Source organism: Chelonia mydas, chromosome 7 (assembly GCF_015237465.2).
Source record: "Chelonia mydas isolate rCheMyd1 chromosome 7, rCheMyd1.pri.v2, whole genome shotgun sequence".
In the NCBI taxonomy this organism is placed as follows: domain Eukaryota; kingdom Metazoa; phylum Chordata; order Testudines; family Cheloniidae; genus Chelonia; species Chelonia mydas.
Genome location: NC_057853.1, coordinates 111,446,649 through 111,466,708, shown reverse-complemented (window position 1 = coordinate 111,466,708; position 20,060 = coordinate 111,446,649). Strand labels below are relative to the sequence as shown.

General features: G+C 47.9%; 1 protein-coding gene across 3 annotated transcripts in view; it reads left to right on the top strand.

Annotated features, from left to right (window-relative positions):
* The first annotated feature begins 690 nt into the window (after nt 1-690).
* The window catches only part of VWA2 (von Willebrand factor A domain containing 2), a 69,210-nt gene continuing 49,840 nt past the window's right edge, over nt 691-20,060 (top strand). Inside the window, exons 1-2 of one of the 3 annotated variants that reach the window (XM_043550934.1) lie at nt 691-913; nt 17,918-17,978. In XM_043550934.1, the coding sequence (XP_043406869.1) occupies nt 17,927-17,978 (52 nt within the window). In that variant the 5' untranslated portion in view covers nt 691-913; nt 17,918-17,926. Of the gene's footprint in view, nt 914-1,013; nt 1,431-17,917; nt 17,979-20,060 lie in introns of those variants that run through there. The other 2 variants (XM_037904183.2, XM_043550935.1) reach the window with 2 other exon arrangements.

Here is a 20,060-nt window from a genome sequence, read left to right as displayed (position 1 = left end):
TTTTTATCAGCTCCTGGGGGGCAGGGGGGGCAAGCAGAGGCAAGGAGGGGAGAGAGTCAGGGGTGCACAGCAGGCCCACCACATTCCCAGCCTGCAGGCGGAGGGGATCTAGTCACATAGAGCGTTGGGGTTCTTAGGGATTGGCTTGTTTTGGCCTTGATTTTTGGCTTATTGTGAAAGTCGGGGTGTTTATTTACTGGCAACTGTGGTTCTAATCCCTGGGCCAGTGGGACTGGAAAATACCCATTTTTACTGATATGTGATACAATCGACTACTCTTCACATTTATTTGAATTTGGATGCAAGGGAGGCATTTAAGACAGCCCCTGCTGCCCCATTCCCCCTGCCGTGGGGTGCAGCTGTTTGTTACCAGGCCTGTCCTGCATTTCATACTTCAAAGCTCCCTGTGTCTCTGGATAGTGGAGCCCTGCACTGGAGGTCATCCTCTGCATGCTCAGAGGCACCTGCATTTCAAACTAGGCTGCCCAAAGCCGCCAGGAAGGAGAAGGCTCTGGCGCAGAGTGGTTTGCTCAGTGCTCAGGCCCTGGCCTGGCTTTGCCGACCCAGCTGGTGGAAAAGTCCGGAGAGAGAACTCCCCCGCCCCGGGCTTGACTTGGCTCCGCGCAGCACCTGCCCCCTCGGCCTGCGCTGCAGCGCCCCCTGCAGCAGAGAAGAGGGAGGGCCGAGGGGAAGGCAGCGCCGCGCTTCCGAACCTGTGAGCCGCGTAACAAGGGGCAGCTGCGTTCAGCTCCCCCGCGCCTCCGTCGGACGGGTCGCTGCCCATTAGCTTCCCCAGGGAGCGGAGCCGTGGCGATCGGGGACGCCGCAGGCAAGCGAGGCTGACTCGGTAAATTACAAGCGTCTGGCGTGTCCCCCCCCCCTTACCTGCAGCAGAACCGGTGTCTGGGCGGAGGTACCGCACGCTGCGCCCGCCCCGCCAGTGACAAAAGGCTGGAGTCTCCCCTCTGGGTGCAGCTGCTGGGGCTGAGCAGGCAAAAGACCCGGGACTGGGGCGCGTGGGGGCCCTGCCCGCAAGCCCGATGGGGGCGGGGGGGGGTCAATGAGCGTGGCTTTGTCCGGCACGAAGGCTCTTCTCCCGACCCAGGGCGGCGTGACCCGGGCAGATCCCTGTCCCCCTTGCCTGCCTCGGTACCTGCCTGGTGGGAGACGTGCCGGCTTCCTGGGTGGGTGCGTGCGGCACACGGGTCCCTTCTCTGCAAGGTGAGCCAGGGCCGGATCGCTTGGCTCCGGCGAGCTCTGCCGCTTTGCGGGGGCGGCTGCAGGCTGCTCGGTGTCCCCACGCCCCGGGAGGGAGTTTGGCGGACTTCCGAGACGAGTGAGGGCGTTTAGCCCCCGAGAGAGGGGGGAGCGCACGGGCAGAAACGGACCCGCCGCAAGAAGGACAGCAGAAATTCTCACTCAACCTACAGGTTAGAAGAAACTCCACGCGGACACTGTGTCGTGGCGCAATGTTGTACGGTATCGATCAGCGTATTTCGAGCATGCTCCTTGCCCTGGGTTCTGGGCGTATTGTGTATATGGGGGAAAAAACAAATTGAAGTTAGATTTCTCTCCCCTCCTTCATGGATTTTTCCACAGTTTGGGTTCTGTTAAGCCAAACACACGTGGAATACATGAAGCTGCAACCAGACTGTTCTGTTGTTATCCAGCTCCAACAAATTTATTTGAGCATAAGCTTTCGTGGGCTACAGCTCACTTCATCCGATGCGTTCAGTTTTCCACTGAATGCATCTGATGAAGTGAGCTGTAGCTCACGAAAGCTCATGCTCAAATAAATTTGTTAGTCTCTAAGGTGCCACAAGTCCTCCTTAGTACAGACTAACACGGCTGCTACTCTGAAACTTATCTAGCTCCGTTTTTCTTCCTGCTAGTGGGCTAGTTCAGTACCCTGCATTATTTTGGCAAAACCTGTAGATCAAAGTATTTTCTTGCAGAGTTGTGCAAGGCTAAATAGTCGGCAACATAATATATAGGAATAGTATGGTGCACAAGTGTAGATTGTAAAATCCTAGAACTTCAGGTAGAAGTGTAATACAGTTAGTGGGTGATTTTTAGTAGCTCTACAAGTGTGTATTCCCAATTGCAATTTGTCTTGGCATTGTTCACCATACAGACATGGGTTACCTCTTCACTGGGTGTAGATTGGCATAGATCCATTAAATTTAATGGAGCCATGTTGATTTGCAACAGCTAAGGATCTAGCTTGTGATTTTATTTTGACGAGACCTAGTTATTTTAATGCTGTTTTTAATACTGTTTGTAATAAGTCTTAAAACTTTATCCACAAAACTAGAATTGAGAGTTGTAGTCCATAAAACACAGTATTGCAGTCTATGAACTGTATAGTATTTTATTGTGAGGATACATGGCACTATATAGTAGTTACACTGTGCTAAAAAATAAGATCCCTACTACGATTGTCAGTAGCTTACAATCATAAAATCATAGGAGGTGAGAGGTTGGAAGAGACCTCAGGAGGTCATCTAGTCCAACCCCCTGCTCAAAGCAGGACCGACCCCAACTAGATCATCCCAGCCAGGGATTTGTCAAGCTGGCCTTTAAAAACCTCTAAGGATGGAGATTCCATCACCTCCCTAGGTAACCCATTCCAGTGCTTCACCACCCTCCTAGTGAAATAGCTTTTCCTAATATCCAACCTAGACCTCCCCCACTGCAACTTGAGACCATTGCTTCTTGGTTTTGTCATCTGCCACCACTGAGAACAGCCTAGCTCCATCCTCTCTGGAACCCTCCCTTCAGGTATTTGAAGGCTGCTATCAAATCTCCCCTCACTCTTCTCTTCTGTAGACTAAATAAGCCCAATTCCCTCAGCCTCTCGTAATAAGTCATGTGCTCCAGCCCCTTAATCATTTTTGTTGCCCTACGCTGGACTCTGTCCAATTTGTCCACATCCTTTCTGTGGTGGGGGCCCCAAAACTGGATGCAGTACTCCAGATGTGGCCTCACCAGTGCCGAATAGAGGGGAATAATCACTTCCCTGGATCTGCTGGCAATGATCCTACTAACGCAGCCCAATATGCAGTTAGCCTTCTTGGCAACAAGGGCACACTGCTGCCTCATATCCAGCTTCTCATCCACTGTAATCCCCAGGTCCTTTTCTGCAGAACTCCCGCTTAGCTAGTTGGTCCCCAGCCTGTAGCAGTGCATAGGATTCTTCCGTCTTAAATGCAGGTGTCTGCAACTGTCCTTGTTGAACCTCATCAGATTTCTTTTGGCCCAATCCTCCAATATGTCTAGGTCACTCTGGACCCTATCTCTACCTTCCAGCATATCTACCTCTCCCTCCAGCTTAGTGTCATCTGCAACTTGCTGAAGGTGCAATCCATCTCCTCATCCAGATCATTAATGAAGGTGTTGAACAAAACCAGCCCCAGGACCGACCCCTGGGGCACTCCGCTTGATACCAGCTAACAACTAGACATGGAGCCGTTGATCACTACCCATTGAGCCTGATGATCTAGCCAGCTTTCTATCCACCTTACAGTCCATTCATCCAATCCATACTTTTTTAACTTGCTGGCAAGAATACTGTGAGAGAGCGTATTAAAAGCTTTGCTAAAGTCAAGATATATCACATCCACCGCTTTCCCCATATCCACAGAGCCAGTTATCTCACCACAGAAGGCAATCAGGTTGGTCAGGCATGACTTGCCCTTGGTGAATCCATGTTGCCTGTTCCTGATCACCTTCCTCTCCTCCAAGTGCTTCAAAATGGAGTCCTTGAGGACCTGCTCCATGATTTTTCCAGGGACTGAGGTGAGTCTGCCTGGTCTGTAGTTCCCCGGATTCTCCTTCTTCCCTTTTTTAAAGATAGGCACCATATTTGCCTTTTTCCAGTCGTCTGGGACCTCCCCTGATCACCACGAGTTTTCAAAGATAATGGCCAATGGCTCTGTAATCACATCAGCCAACTCCCTCAGTACCCTCGGCTGCAATCTTAAAGGCAGGAGTGGGAGCATTACAATACAGAACACACAGAGAGTGGTATGTGGTCTCTGTAGTTGGCAAACTTCATGGAACAAGTGGGTTTAGAACAGAATATATGTTTGGGTTATGCACACCTGAATTATAGCATGTGCCAAGTCAGCTGATGGGAGTTTAACAATGGTTTTTAAAGTGCATTGCTTAACTGTTAGAAATATAAAGTTGACTTTCAGCTCAGGCAACCTTGGTTAAGCTCCTATTGGATTTAGCTGGAAGGAATTTCCCTTTGGGCTCATGGAATGCCTGAACCTGCCATTTCTGTTCTCTCACTGGCTGCCCACTTATGTCAGTAGGAGTTCTGCATTAGCACAGACTGCAGGATTGGATCCATAGGGTTGATTCAGTGTACACTCCATGAGAGTCCTGGCTTAAGTGTTAACATGCACCCTACATCTTTCCACAGCCAGCAGCAGATCTAGTTAGCAGGTGAGAGCAGTCAGCTAGATGGTTATTGTCTGGCCACCAAGAATTTAGTAGGAATCAGAATGGCACATCTGTTCTGATCAATTGCCTATGGCTAAACTTATTCTGTGCCTCAATGTGTTACGGTGTTATAGGCCAACTATAGAGCTCTTGCCTGTGGTCATAAAGGACACATTCACCTGGAACAAATGGAAATGTAGACCCTGAATTCTATTTAAAAAAAGCACCCCATATCACACCTATTTTAAACATGCTTGGCAGCTATATTTGCTTGTAAGATCTAGTGCTTATAATAGGAGTCTGGGAGCTATGATTCCTGGGTTCTGTTTTCAGCTCCGCTACAAACTGGTTTTGTGCCCTGGGGCAAGTCCCCTAGCCCTAGTTTTGTGCTTCAGTTTCCACACATGCCAAGTGGGGATAAAATACCTGTCTAAGAGCTGCATTGTAGTGGATAATGCTTGTAAAGGATTTTGAGAGCCTGGAATGAAAGGTGCTAGAGAAGGGTAGAGTTTTCTTCCCATTTATATTGGTGAGGTTGTGGGGCGGATGACAGGTGAATATGAGATGTGAGCAAGAAACAATGAAAATGGCTTATTTGCGATGCTTGAGGAGTTTTGCAGAAAACCACCTCCTCTGATTGTATTTTTGTTCCTGGTATCTTTTCTAGAAGAGAACAATCCCAGTACCTATGTTCTGGCTGCACGTTTGACTTCTGATGTGAATGTACTTGGGAGCATGTACACACATAGCCTGGTACAGAAATGCTTCATGAGCGGAGCAAATCCCCTGTGGTCCTTTCTTGTATCCAGGATACTTAGGTGTTGGATAACCTGAACAGAGCATCATCTGAAAGACGTGGGTTAAATCAGCCTTGCCAGGGAGGTTCTCATGGGTGTAAATGGCTTACTAGCTTTTTCAGAGCAAGGCAGACTGACCAGCTAACCTGATGGAAATACCCATTTGTATGTTTTAAAAACAGTTTTGAGCCAAAGCCCATTGAAGCCAATGGGAAGGCTCAAGCTGATTTTAATGGGCTTTGGAACAGGCTCTAGGCCCCAATCTTGCAAACACTTATGCTATATGCTTAATAGAGCGTAAGTTTGTAGGACTGGTGCCTGAGAGGAAAATCCCAGACTGGCTTCTAGTGGGGCTCACAGCCCTTATGACCAGTCATTTTATCATGTATGCCAAGATTCAGATAATCAGTCCCAGGTGTGAGGATCTAAGCTGGTTGCTAAAGGGAGCAAAAGTGGACTTTTTCTCCGCACCCTATGTACATGGTAGAATTGACTGACTTATGGGGATTATTCCGTCTTCCTCTGCAATATCAAAGATTGGCCTCTGGCTTAGGACAGATACCAATCTAGGTGGACCACTGGACTGACTTTGTGTTGTTATTCATGATCCTGTGAGCCCTGTTCTGCCATACTGATCAACGATGTGTTTGCATTTTAAGGTATGATTGGTATTGTCAGGAGCAGCATTCTAATCAACGGCAAAGGCTTTGCATTGCTCAGAAATGACTAGTTGGCGGTCTGTTGCTCCCAATGCAGGCTTTTCAGCCGTGCCGTCTCTGTCGCCTCTCAGATGGCTGCATGGCTTTCTGTACTGTAACTGCTGCCCAGTGGCATTTGACCTAAGTCAGCATCCTCATGGGACCAGGTGGCCAGTCAGTCAAGGGTCCTTCTGACCCGTTAGTGATCAGTTTTGGGGGGATGTACGTGTATATCTCAGTCACATTTAAAAAGAGAGTAATTGATGCATTTTTTTAGAAATAAGGCAGTGTCCCATCTCCTTGCTTACACACAATGCTGCAGTATGCTGCAAAGATACTGTACATATAGGAGGTCTGATTCTCAACAACCTTTTACTGGGGATAGTCACTTACACCTATGCAAAGTGAGTGTCTATCACTAACTTTTCACACTCACCTTGCACAGGTGTAGATGATTACAGAAGGTGTAGAGAAGCGGAGAATCAGGCCAGGGGGCCTCCATATGCTCATTTCTTTGGTGTGCTTCTTGCACATTGGCCCAGATCTTGCCTGCTTGCTCCTGCAAGAATACATTGCGTATAAATAACTTCTGTGCTGAGGAACAGACCCTTGAGGGTATGTCTAAGCTGCAGCTGGGAGGTTTGATACCCAGCATGGGTAGACAGACTTGTGCTAGCTAGCTAAAAATAATAGTTTGGATGTTTCAGCACTGGCAGGCACTTGGGCTAGTCACCTCAGTCCAAGCCAACCCGGTCTCCTGGGTCCAAGTTTGGGTGGCCCACCCAGCCCCCTGGGTCTGAGTTTGAATGGCTAGTCTGATCTTCCACCAGTGCCGCAACGTCCACACTGCTATTTTTAGCATGGTAGCTTGAGCCTGGTGCCCTGCTCTGGGAATCACAGCCCCTGAGACAGGAACGTCTGAAATAGAATTCACAATCGTGAACAACCCATTGCGAAAAGCTAAAGGATTTGGAGCTGTGCAGAGTACAGTAATTGCACTGGAATCTCCAGAAGTGTATTCTAGCCTTGGATTAATAGCTCCTAGCAAGGTACATGACTCAGTCACGTAGATGTTTTCACAGCCTTGGAATAATTATATTGTTTGCCTAGTTTGTTTTTTTCCAGCTGTAGTTAGTTTAACCTAAGAGATTGAGTTCACATAGATTGCTACATCCCTCTGGTTCAGGCACTTCAGCAAAACATTTATTCCTGGTATCCTGTACTTAGCTATAGATTGCTTCAGGGAGATCCTTATTGCCTGAAACTCTAAAGAAGGGCAAAATGTTATTTTCACAGAGTTAGATTGAAAACATCAAATACTCTTGCTGGAAGGTAGCACTACTTTTATTCTTAGAATCCAGAATAACACACACAAACCCCAAAACCAGAGATAAACAAAGCTGGCTGCTCCCTGAAACAGAAGCACCGCTTATCCCACCTTCCTCTAGGTTGGCTGGCTGCAGAGCTGATTGCTGCTAGTCCCAGATCACGCTGCACACTTCCCTACAGAGCCCCCTGCTTGCAAACAGGACCAGGAAACCCCCTTACAATTAGAAGTGATCACAGTTTTAATTACACCACTAATAGGTGCCCAGAGAGGTCTTGCATATATCTGTCGCAACACAAAGTTCAGATGTTTGTGGAAACGTGCCTGCTGCTCGAATGGTGGGCAAAATCAGTAGCATGATGATGTCCACTGGAGCAAACTATGCAGGAAGTTCTAGCACAAGCTTTTGGGCTCAAAAAAGGTCCTAAATTCAGGTATCGTTAATTGTTATAGGGCCAGATCCAAAGCCCAAACAGGGCCCAGCTGGGTGTAAGTGTAGACCTGTTTTATGCACAGTTATCATTATTTCACCAGTAGGGCTGCTTGAAAAATTTCCAGCAAAACCGCCTGCATTTTCAGTGGAAAATTGGGGTTTAGCTACACAAAAATTTGTGGTAAATTTCTGTGCATTTTTATTTATTTATTTCAACAAAAAATTGAAAACTCAAAACTTTTTTTTTTCCCCAAAAAGTTGAAAATTTCTCCCCATGCACTCATTTTCCACCCAACTCTATTGGCCAGCCGCTTAGAGCGGGCATATCTAGGGTGGAGCCATGGTAGTTACTTGACAATTTGCAACCATGCTATATAACCGTTTTGGACAGGAAGTGAAGAATAAGCATGTCCAATTGAAACTGGATCAGAGAAGCTAGAAATGATGGATCTACAAAATATATATCTAATACAGTGGTGAGCTGGAGCCGGTTCACACCGGTTGTTAAATTTAGAAGCCCTTTTAGAACCGGTTGTCCCTTGCGGGCTTCTAAATTTAACAACTGGTCAAAAGTGGCGCCTTAGGGGCTGGAGCACCCACAGGGAAAATTTGGTGGGTGCAGAGCACCCACCAGCAGCTCCCCATCCCACGCCCGGCCTCAGCTCACCTCCGCTCCTCCTCCCCTTAACGCGCCGCCCCGCTCTGCTTCTCCGCCCCGCCCCCGGTTTTCTGCAAATCAGCTGTTCGCACAGGAATCCTGGGAGTGCTGAGAAGCAGGCGGTGGCTTCGCACTCAGGCCCAAGGAGGCAGAGCGGAGGTGAGCTGGGGCAGGGGGTCATGAGGAGGGCTGCCCGCGCCGCAGCAGGTAACCTGGGTGGCGCGCAGGGGAATCGCTCCCCACCCCAGCTCACCTCCACCTCCCTGGGCCTGAGTGCGAAGCTGCCACTTGCTTCTCAGCCCTCCCCGGCTTCCCGTGAGAACAGCTGATTCGCGGGAAGCCAGGGCGGATTGGCAAAGAAGGAGGGTGGGGCGGCGCGTTCAGGGGAGGAGGCAGAGCGGAGGTGAGCTGGGGCCGGGTGCGGGGTGGGGAGCTGCCGGTGGGGGCTCTCCAGCCCCGGAGCACCCACGGAGTCAGCCCCTAAGGCGCCACTTTTGATGTGATCAGTGCGGGGAGCGGCCACTCCCCCTACTCTCCCCCTAGCTATGCTACCCCGCCCGTAGGAGCCAGAGGGACCTGCCGGATGCTTCCTGGGAGCTGCCCCAGGTAAGCACCACCGGGACTCCCCACCTCGCCCCCCAGCAGGTCCCTCTGGCTCTCAGGGGCAGGGCGGGGTGGGACACCCCCTACAGTGGCCCACGAGACCCTCCTGCCCGGTTCTGGGGACAGTCAGGGGACAGGGGAGGGAGGTGGATGGGACAGGGGCCCTGGGAGGGGGGGCGTCAAGGAACGCTAGGGGTTGGATGGGGCAGGAGTCCCGGGGGCCGGGGGTGGGCCATGACCCCCTTGTGAGGTGAGGAGGGAACCGGTTATTAAGATTTTGGCAGCTCATCACTGTGTGTGTGTGTGTGTGTGTGTGTGTGTATATATATATATATATATTTAACCATTTTGAAATGTCAAAGTGACTCCTAGCAATCTTGGAGTCCTTTCCTTTCACAGAAGTGTTACTGTGACCCTTGGAGGAGAAGAATGCAGAGGAACATGTTCATCTCTTAGTTATGTGATAGAGGTTGTGGAGCTGCGGGCAGGCATTTGGCATTGTGGAGAGCTGCCATGAGGGAGTGTCTGTTGGGTGGCTGTCTTTTTGAACTGAATTTCTCTTCTTCCATTGTTGCCTGTCATGAGCAAGCTAAATCTGGGGTTGGAAGCTGCCAACAAAAGCAAACACATGCATTTGTGTCTTATGTCTGAGTGCTTTTGTTTCTAAGAAGCTAATGTGGTATTCATCCCACCCACACACGCTCCCAGGAAAATAGGATCTTAAAATTTCAGAAGAGAACGTGTGTGTGAGCTGGTGGAGGGATGAATCCAGAGGAATTGAAAGGATCAGAATAAGCAGCTGTTTTGTGTCAGCCAAAAAGCTAATGGAATAGAGATCGACTGTTTGGTTTTATCTTGGAAGTCAAATCTGCATTTGAAAGAAGACTTCAACCTACAAAAAATCTGTGTTTTTGGCTGCACTGGGCTGCTGTGTTACTTCTTACTCAGGCCAAATGCTGCATTCCTTTCAAAAAAACAATGCCTGGAATGAATCAGCAACATAATATCCCATCCATGGAAGTCTAGTTTGGTTTGTTCATAAGATGGTTTGAATAAAAACACACCATAATCTTTTTTTCCTCTCGTTCTATAAATAGACCCAGGAGGGTTTTGAGGTAAGCCAGCTCTTTTTGTTGTGAGCCAAGCTAAGAGTAGGTGGTAATTAGTTAAAGCTACTGGCTGGCACCTTCAAATAAGCCTCTTCATGCCTCAGTACTGATTCCTAAGACTCGGACGGTGGGTTTGCAATAAAACAGTGCACAGTATTAAGCATTTGGCCAACATTGTAGTAATGGTGAACTTGGTGTATTTTATTCTGATTTCCCACAGTACCACATGATGGCCACGCTATTTCAACAAAAAATCAGCAGTAGGTTACATTAACTGTAAGCTATATTTTTCTCCATCTCACAGAAATGCCTGCTCAAGTTAGGCATTCCAGGTCTGCATTTTCCCTGGGTCTTGGATCCAGTTGGTTCAGCCTAAGTTCAGCTCTGAAGTTGGAATCTGGTTCTAGATCCACTTCCGCACAGTGTTGATGATTTTGGATCCAGGGTTTGGTTTTGATTCACTTGTTATAAAAAGGACATTTCGATATTTTACATGTGACAAAAGACACCTGGGAAAAAACCCTTTACAAATTCAATGGGTTGGATTTTCCAAAACATTGCACACTTAATATGTGTACTTGATTCCCATAACTGTAAGCACAAGTTTGGTATCTGTGTGCAAATGACCAGTTCTTATCTAATCCTGCAGCATGTGTACATAGGATTGCATGCATACAGTTTTGAAACCCTGGCCATAAACCAGGGAAGAAGAACTAACGGCCCTTTGCTCCCACTCACTTCCCAAGCCAACAACCCACTGGCGCCCCGCTCTGCCCCTGGCCCTGCCCCAGCTCTGCCCCCTCTCTGCCCCTATTTAGAGCTCCTTCCCCAAATCCCCACCCCGGCCCTGCCTCTTCCCTGCCTCCTCCCTTGAGCGCCCTAGATTCCTGCTCCTCCCCCCTCCCTCCCGGAGCTTGCTATGCGCTGGGAGGTAGGCAGAGGAGTGGGGATGTGGCGTGGGCAGGGAGGGGAGCTTTGCTGCCGGTGGATACAAAGCACCCACTAATTTTCCCCTGTGGGTGCTCCAGCCCCGGAGCACCCACAGCGTTGTGCCTGGAACACGCTGTCTGAGGTTGTATGATTGATGTTAATCTTGGAGCTGACATTGACCCACTGCTGCTGAGGAGCATTTGACACACTGCTGCTGAGCCCATGAGTTGTTTTTCAAGTTCATTTTCTCCCAGCAAGAATCAAGCTGGGCACTGGAGAATTAATTCATTTAAACCTGAGGTAGGACAGTGTCATTGAAACATCTTTGTCTGTATTCTGTACTGAAGCAACCTGGAATATCCTCTCTCCCTCCCCACCACACCTGTCACATCTGGTAGCAAGTAGGGTCTTGTCCTAGTTTTCCATGGTTGTTAAGTCACGTATGCTTTGGAATTAACTTGAAGTAATCATGCCCTTGGGGAAGAACAAAACATAATCTTACCTTCCTGGCATGTACTGGGCCTGGAAGCTACTGAGGGACACAACCACTTCCTTAGTGAAGTAATGGTTTGTGTTTACTTTCTTTTATTTAAACATACTTTGGGCTTGCTAATTTGGCAACACCACACGCGGCAAGGAGGATTCATTACACCAGTGGCTCTCAACCTTTCCAGACTACTGTACCGCTTTCAGGAGTCTGATTTGTCTTGCGTACCCCCAAGTTTCATCTCACTTAAAAACTACAGTACTTGCTTACAAAATCAGACCTAGAAATACAAGAGTCTCACCGCACACTACTACTGAAAAATTGCTTGTTGCCATTTTTATCATATAATTATAAAATAAATCAATTGGAATGTAAATATTATACTTACATTTCAGTGTATAGTCTATAGAGCAGTATCAACAAGTCATTGTCTGTAATGAAATGTTAGTTTGTACTGACTTTGCTGGTGCTTTTTATGTAGCCCATTGTAAAACTAGGCAAATATCTAGATGAATTGATGTACCTGCTGGAAGACCTCTGTGTACCCTTGGTTGAGAACCACAGCATTAGACAATGTTTGTAAAGCACTCTGAACATCATGAGCAGCACTAGAAAAATGCTGGGTATGATTAGCAGTGGGGTAGTATTAACTTTAATTCTGCAATTCCACTTTTCATTCTAGGGCCCCTCTCTCTCTTTCTCTCCAGGGACTCAAAAGCACTTTTGCAAACATTAACTAGGCTCACTGTTGGGGCTGGCCAAAAAATTGCTGTCAGAATTGTTGGGTTTTTTTTATGGAAAATTGGGGTTTTGGGAAAATGAAAATGTTGGTGGCAAGTGTCTAATTTCTGCAGAAAATCTTGATTTTTTTTTCCTGTCAAAGAAGATGAAACATTTTGATTTTTTTCTCCAAAAAAAACCATTTTTTTTTGGTATGCAGCAGAAACGAGACCCTTTTCCCAACCAGCTGTACTCCCACCCAGCCTGGGAGGGAAGTGCGGAGTACAGAGAGGTTATCAATCGCTGAAACGCAGACACTTCTGCGGTGGAAACCAGCCAATGTTCAAAGCACACGCAAAGCTCCATGGGAATCTGGGGCTCCTGAGCCCGCCTCTGGTTGTATTTGACAGAATGTGACTGTGTGAGTCTGAGTCCGGTTGACAGTACACATTTGTGTTGGTATAACTACATCACCCAGCTGCCACCCCCACCGTCTCCTGGGACCCCAGGCCTTCGACGTGCTGATCCTGAGAGATGTCCTGACCAGAGAAGGGCAAAGAGAGGGACCCAGATGACACTGCCACCTCTGCTGGCTCCAGCTGAATCCCAAACCCTACCTGGGATGAAACGGGATCAGATTTTAACAACAGCTACTCCAGCCCCTCTCTGCTAACTTCTCTTTTTCTGCAAAAGGAGGTGGTAGCATCTCTGATACTATCTAAGACAGAGGGGGGCAAACTATGGCCCGTGGGCCATATCCAGCCTGTGGGACTGTCCTGCCCAGCCCTGGAGCTCCGAGCCGGGGAGGCTCCCCCCCCCCCCGCCCCCGCTGTCTCCCCTCCCCTGCAGTCTCAGCGTGCTGCGCCGCCAGCGCTCTGGGCGGTGAGCTCCTGCCGGGCAGCGAGGCGGTGTGGCTGCCTCCGGGCGGGCAACAGGGGGCCCCAGGGCCGGGCACCCGGGCAGCTCAGCATGGGTGCACCCCCTGTGGGAGGGGGCTGCACTGCGGAGGCAGGGGACAGCAGGGAGGGAGGCTCACCTGCAGCCTCAGGGGAGCAGGTGGGTGGTGCGGGTGGCAGAAGCACGGGGAACACAGGCGGAGGACTCAGGAGGAGCACCGGGTGGCCGCGCAGCCAGTGCTTTGAAGGGGAAACCGCCGCTTCTCCCCAGCGGTGTGGCTGCCCCTGCTCCTCCTGAGTCCTTCGCCCGTGTTCGCAGTGCCGCATTCGGAAAGGGGCTTGGGGGGGGGGGGGTTGGATAGGGGGTGGGGTCCTGGGGGGGACGGTTAGGGGCAGGGGGTCCCAGGAGGGGGCGGACATGGGACAAGGAGCGGGGGGGTTGGATGGGTTGGGAGTTCTGAGGGGGGCAATCGGTGAAGGAAGGGGGCGGGGGCCAGGCTGTTTGGAGAGGCACAGCCTTCCCTACCCAGCCCTCCATACAGTTTTGGAACCCCCATGTGGCCCTCAGGCCAAAACGTTTGCCCACCCCTGATCTAAGAGACTGACAAACACGAGAGGCTTTTCGGCCAAAACACTCTTCGGCCAAAGGGAAAGGAAAGAAGGGATGCTGTTAATATGAAAGCCTTATTTAATACTTTACATTTCAAATGCTTAAAATGTTTTTGCTGCTTTTCTTCATCTTTAATAAAAGGTTACAAGGATGTTTAATAGTGTGTTTGCCAGGGTTCTAAGCAGCCCGAGGTCTGTATACCAAACCCCGAACCTTGTTTAACACTGTTTAGTTTTGGACAGTGACTGGGGTTATGTTAATACCTTTAGCCCATATATTCTACAATAATCCATCTAGTTTCTGATCCTTCCTCTGACAGCAGCTGGTATGAGACATTCTGGGGGAAGGTGCAAGAATCCTGAAGTGAGCAATTATGGAATAACCTGCCCAGAGGAGAGGTTCCTTTCCTAATCCTCCTTGTCAATTAGAGGGTGCCTTATGCCCTGAGGCGTGAAGGTTTATATCCCGACAAGCTTCTTGTGTATGTGCACACATAATGTTACTATCCTACTGTGGATATTCTCCTTATCCATTTAAATGTCAAGTCCTGGTTTTTGGTTTTTACTCCTGCTGAGCTCTTAGCTAGTTCTAATTTGCAGCAATCATTCTACAAGCTAATTTTGTGTTTTGCATTTAAACAAAACAAAATTTCCTTACAAAAAGAAAAAACGTTCCTCTCAGTCCAGCTCCTACAGACCAGGTGTTCCCATCACAAAAACAACCACCACGCTATCACTGACCAGTAGAACTGCTCATCTTGAAGCTGATTCCGAGAACATCATTTTGCTTCAGAAGCCGATCCCTGCCCAGATAGCTATTTCCTTTATCTGCTCACTGATAACTAATGTATTCGACAAAAAGAAGAGGAGGACTTGTGGCACCTTAGAGACTAACCAATTTATTTGAGCATAAGCTTTCGTGAGCTACAGCTCACTTCATCGGATCTGATGACAGCTTATGGTCAAATAAATTGGTTAGTCTCTAAGGTGCCACAAGTCCTCCTCTTCTTTTTGCGGATACAGACTAAGACAGCTGCCACTCTGAAACCTGTCAATGTATTTGACAGTTCCCAGACAGCTATGGAGATGGTGATTGATTGGGACAGACTGTCAGGATGTGGCTACCACTGCCTAGTGGAAGAAGCCTACAGTAATGGCAGACGTTAGCTACCTGGTCCTCCATTAGTAAGGTCCTTCAGATAAGACACTTAGTACGGCTATTAGTTGTATTGCAGTAGCGCCCAGTGCCCTCAAGTGAGACCAGAGCCCCATTGAGCTAATTGTTGTACAAACATGTAGGAAGACGCTGTCCCTCCCCTATTTAGTTTCAATAAGATGGACCAAATAAGTGATGGAGGACAAAGGATGTTCTTGTGGACTGGGGTGGAAGGAGATCTGGGCTCAGTGACTGGCTCAGCCAGAGCTTTGTTGCATTAGTGATGGTGGCATCCGAAGCCCATCTGCAGTCATCTGTCACTTAAGGTCAAAGTCCTGCATTCCCTCTGGCTCTGATAAGTGATGGGTTTAAAGCTGACGAATGGTAAAACCAAATGACATTTGACATGCCCTCTGTTTACATCTTTGTCTTCATGGGGTTATATATCAGTTTGGAATCTTAACCATTTCAACCTGCATGTGACCCCACTAGGGTGTGTACTGTACTCGCTCCCTCCCAGCTGCTAGGAAGGTAAGATCTACCACCAAAAGGACAGTGTTTACAAATGGAGCTAAATGTTGATGTTAGTTTATTTACTTGAGCAAAAGCAAGTATCCAGGCTAAAATATGTAAAGGCTTTTGCCATCCGCTCAGTCTCTGTGATTGAGCCGTTGCATTTGGATCTGAGATTTACGTTCCTGCAACACTAAATGTGGTCAACTAGAAAACTGCGTAAAGAACAGTCGCAGCCTCATACCTGTGCTACCTGGGTAGATGCATTTTTACCCCTGCACACAAGAGAGCTGCCAACTGTCCAGCAGCTGACAGTGATAGATGATTCCAATACTAGCGCTGCCAAGGCCATGACCCTCTTTTCACTCCTTGTCCCTTTGTGATACAGTGTCGCTGGGTAGCAGGGCACCGCACTAGGGATCTTTTCCTACAATCTCTTCCCTCGCTGTTTTGCAGTGGCCAGCTTTGGGTAAGCAGAAGCTGGGTGCCCATACCAAGGGCCAGAGAGAGCTGCAAGGAGCCCTGCTTGTCTTGCGTTGCTGAGGATCCTCCACATGCTGTGGGAAGCCTTGAATTAGAATACAGGCCTATGCTGTCTAGAGATGGTTAGTGAGCAGCAGGACAGTCAGAACTCTTGAGAGAGTTTTCACTGTTAAAGTAGACACCGCTTGCCATTGGTTTGAAAACTTTATCGAACGTTTTGAGATCTTTGGTGAAAGGTTGAGTATTATGAGCTTGACTAAGAAGGGGGCAGAACATCCAACCCCCAGAAGATCCTTTGCACCAAGTGATGCCCCTTCTTCTTCACGTCTCCTCTTCTGGCCCTTGCTATTCCCATGACGATCAATTCTAAGGAGAGAAAAAGCAACATTCCATCAGTTGCAAAGGTGTGATATCTCTGCTCTCTCTCTCCCGGGTTTTTTTCCGGTGTCATCCTAGCCTAGCCATTTTGTAAACATCATGGTATGTTGCTGTTGGGTAACGCTCAATAAAAGGTTTGTGTCCTTTTCTCATCACCCATTGTGTAAACAAAGGCCTCTGCTTACGGCAAGGTATAGTTAATCAGGACAGATCTAATTAACCACTTGGTGTCTTCTGAGACCTTTTTTTGTTTACAGGTCTGTTTAGGAATGCTAGGTAATGAAGCTGTGATCAGGTCATGAGCATGTGGGATGTGAGAGGTTAGGGTCAGTGCTTGCCTTTGTAATGAGGTTAGTGTTTCTGGAGACTTTAAATAGTGTGTGTAAAGGGTGGGTTTTGTTTTTGTATTTGCACCTCCTGGCAATGAGGATGATGATCAGACCCTTTTTCTTCCTCCAGCTGTCAATTGGATGTGCGCCCACTTACAAATGTAACTCGACCTGAGGTTATGTGGGAGAACACAGAGTCCGTCATTCAAATGATAGACGGTTCTTGCATACCTCACTTGATAAGAGAATCCCTTTTCCATGACACCTGTAGTTTGGATAATGATAACACTTAGCGCTTCTGGAATACCACTACCAAGGATCTCGACATCAATAAGTGTAGACTGAGGAGTCTTACTGCAGTATTCCACTCTGTGTATGGGGAAATTGAGGCACAGAAAGGTGCAGGGACTTACCCAAGGTCACATTGGATTTTAGGGCCAGATTTCCAAATGGATTAGGTGCTTAAAGATGCCGCTTAGGCACCTAGTGGGATTTTCAAGAGCACCAAAGCAGATTTGGTGCCTCAGTCTGGTTTCAGTGGGACTCGGGTACCTTGGCACTAAAGGTACGTCTACACTGCAAGGAAAAACCTGTGGCGCTGAATCCGAGCCTGGGTCAGTTGACTCAGGCTTGTGTGATCAGGCCGTGAGGCTAAAACTAGCAGTGTAGATGTTCCCGCTCGGGCTGGAGCCTGGGCTCTGAGACCCTCCCTGGGTTTCAGAGCCCAGGCTTCATCCTGAACAGGAACATCTACACAGCTATTTTTTAGCCTCAGAGCTTGGGCCCTGGAAGCCCGAGTCAATTGACCCAGGCTCGGACTCAGTGCCATGGGTTTTTCTTTGCAGTGTAGACATACACGGGTGTCCTAGCTGGGAATGAACTCCGGTGACTTAGCTCCCAGCACTCCATCTTATACGTAAGATGAACTAGTCTCCATGTTTCATGTCATTAGTCTTTCCTAGGACCGACACCTGCAATGCAAACCGAAGATCATCCTCCGTGCAGTGAGAGAATTTGTCTTCAGGCCCTAGGACCTCATTTCCTTCTGTGTATCTTGAAATTTCTGACTAGTTTACTCTTATGTCTGATTCCTCTGTGCTTCTGTTCTCCTCTGTGCTCCCCTCCTGAAAACTCCCCCCAGAAGGGTGATATGTTTTGGCTAAGAGACCTTCTCTCACACTGTGCTAGAGAAGAGTTGAGGCAAACAAACTTTCTCAAGTGGCGATGTTGGACAGCTGTAAAGGAATGGAATCCATCTCCCCAGTGAAAGTTATAACTTAAGGATTGTATTTTAGGGAGTTCATGAAAATTTAATCTTTGTTCCTTTCTTTTTAAATTTCAGTTTGTCACCATGAGCCTGTTCCTGTCATTTGACTCCATCTGCGTTTTCCTCTGTGCCCAAGGTACATTTTATTTTAACATTTGTCTTTTCATACCAAAGGGGCTGAGGCTCGGATGCCTCCATTTACTTCAGCTGTGGCAAGGAGGTTGAAGTCGGGTCCTTATTCCGATGTTGAAAGGCTGATTGTTTTAAAAAGAATAAATACATCATCTGTGTAAATTTAAACTTTTAAGAATTTCACAGAAATACAGGAGGTTGATTTTGACTTTTATACCAAAATATAGTACTGTTATAAGAATACACATTTCTGAGCGGCAAGACCCCCCTGTAATGCAATCTCCTCTTAATTCGAATAAGTAACTGGGATTTGAGGATGTGTAAAAGATACTCCTCAAGCTCCCATGGGTGACGTGTCCTGTGAGCATTGAACTTTTCTGAGGTAGCTGGGAAATACTACGCCATGATCCGGTTTTTTTTTCCTGCACAAAATGCTGCCACACCTTACACCTCCCACACACATGCACCTTCCTTGAATGAGGACCTGAGTTTGACTGACTGTAAATGACACAGTACCCCCAATGACACCTCCTTGCAACTGTTAGAATACACTAAAGTATCTTGGAGGTGCCACCCCCTGACCTGAAACTTTCTTTTTGCTGCTGGCACATGTTACACCCCAATTACCTCTTGGGTCGCCACAAGGGACGTACTCATCTCCGTTAAACTGTTATGAAGAGACCAGTACATGCTACTCCCCAACCCGAAGCTTCATTTGTGTGCAAAACACTCCTTTGCATTACACCCCTCCTGCCTTTTCCTTTTTGCAAATGGCCCTTAATTAACTAACTGGGGTTTCAATGTATGAAGATGGCAAAATACCTTGCAAAATACCTTTCAGAATACCCAGTCCATATGTCCCTGCATGTGTTATGAAGAGATAAGGCATGTCACTCCCCAATCTGAAGCTTAATTTCTGGTCTAATCCCTGACCAATGTCTCACTCACACTGCTTTTTCTTTGTGCGTAAGCACGCAGTGAACATGTAAAAAGCAACTAAAACCACAGTTAAAAATTTTGTTGAGAATCCATCTGTGAGGTTTTGAAAGAATTTCTATCTGAAGCAATCACAAATAAAGAAGATCAATAGATATCCTGGCTTTTTCTATGACAATTTAAGCACAGGAAGGCTGAGTAGGTAGATCAGATTTTATTTTCAGTGTAAACATATTTGTTAGGAGTAGTCCAACCAGTTGGTTGATCTAGTCTTGCTGTGAGAGCCATACGAGACCAACGTGACTTGCCAAACTTTGCTTTTGAAGAACATCTTGTCTGTGGCTGGAATATCTCCACTTCCTTTCCTTTGGAATTGCCAAATATCATCACAGAAGCACCAGTTCTGAGTGTTTCCAAGTTTGTGGAAATAAAAATAAATGGCTTCCAGTGGAGAGGAGTCAACCCATTTTTCAGAAGGGGTGGAGCGGGGAGCTGGCCTGAGCTTCTGGGCTCTTTCTGTTTCCTCCTTCCCTTTTGTGAAAATGGTGTTGGCTGCTCCCTCTCCACCTTCCTTTATCCAAAAACTTCTCTCCGCTTCTGAGGGGTGGGAAATAGAACTTTTGTCTGCCTCCTGCAGCAGCTCTGATAGGCTGCTATTCCCCAGGAGGCGGAGAAGTTGAGAAGACAGCCAATCAGTTGTTCTCCACCCCGCCTGGCAGTCCAAAAATTTTGAAGGCTGGAGTTTCTCCACTCAGATTAGCTCTAGCAGGGGCCAAAATCGCATTACTCACAGTGCATTGGCAAGAGTTGGCAACACCAAGCACACGTGATTTGTGATCACATGACAAAGGCATGGATGACAGTAACAAGATTTGCGTCCAATCAACGCTGCCACAGAAAAGCCACCTGGCTGTAGCTGTTGCCTGAACTCCAAGTGGCAGCTGAGAGTCTAAACAGAACCTCAGATTGCAAACCCAACCAATGAAAGGATGCTGCACAACCTTAACCAAATGGGCAGCTACTGTTTTTGCCAGATCTTCTGGGTATAATACACGTTCAGCTGCACTTTTCTCAGACTGCCGTGACGGGGTCTCTTCAGCAGTCAGAGGAAAAATCGCCCAGTCTCTGTCTGACGTACTTCACATTCCTT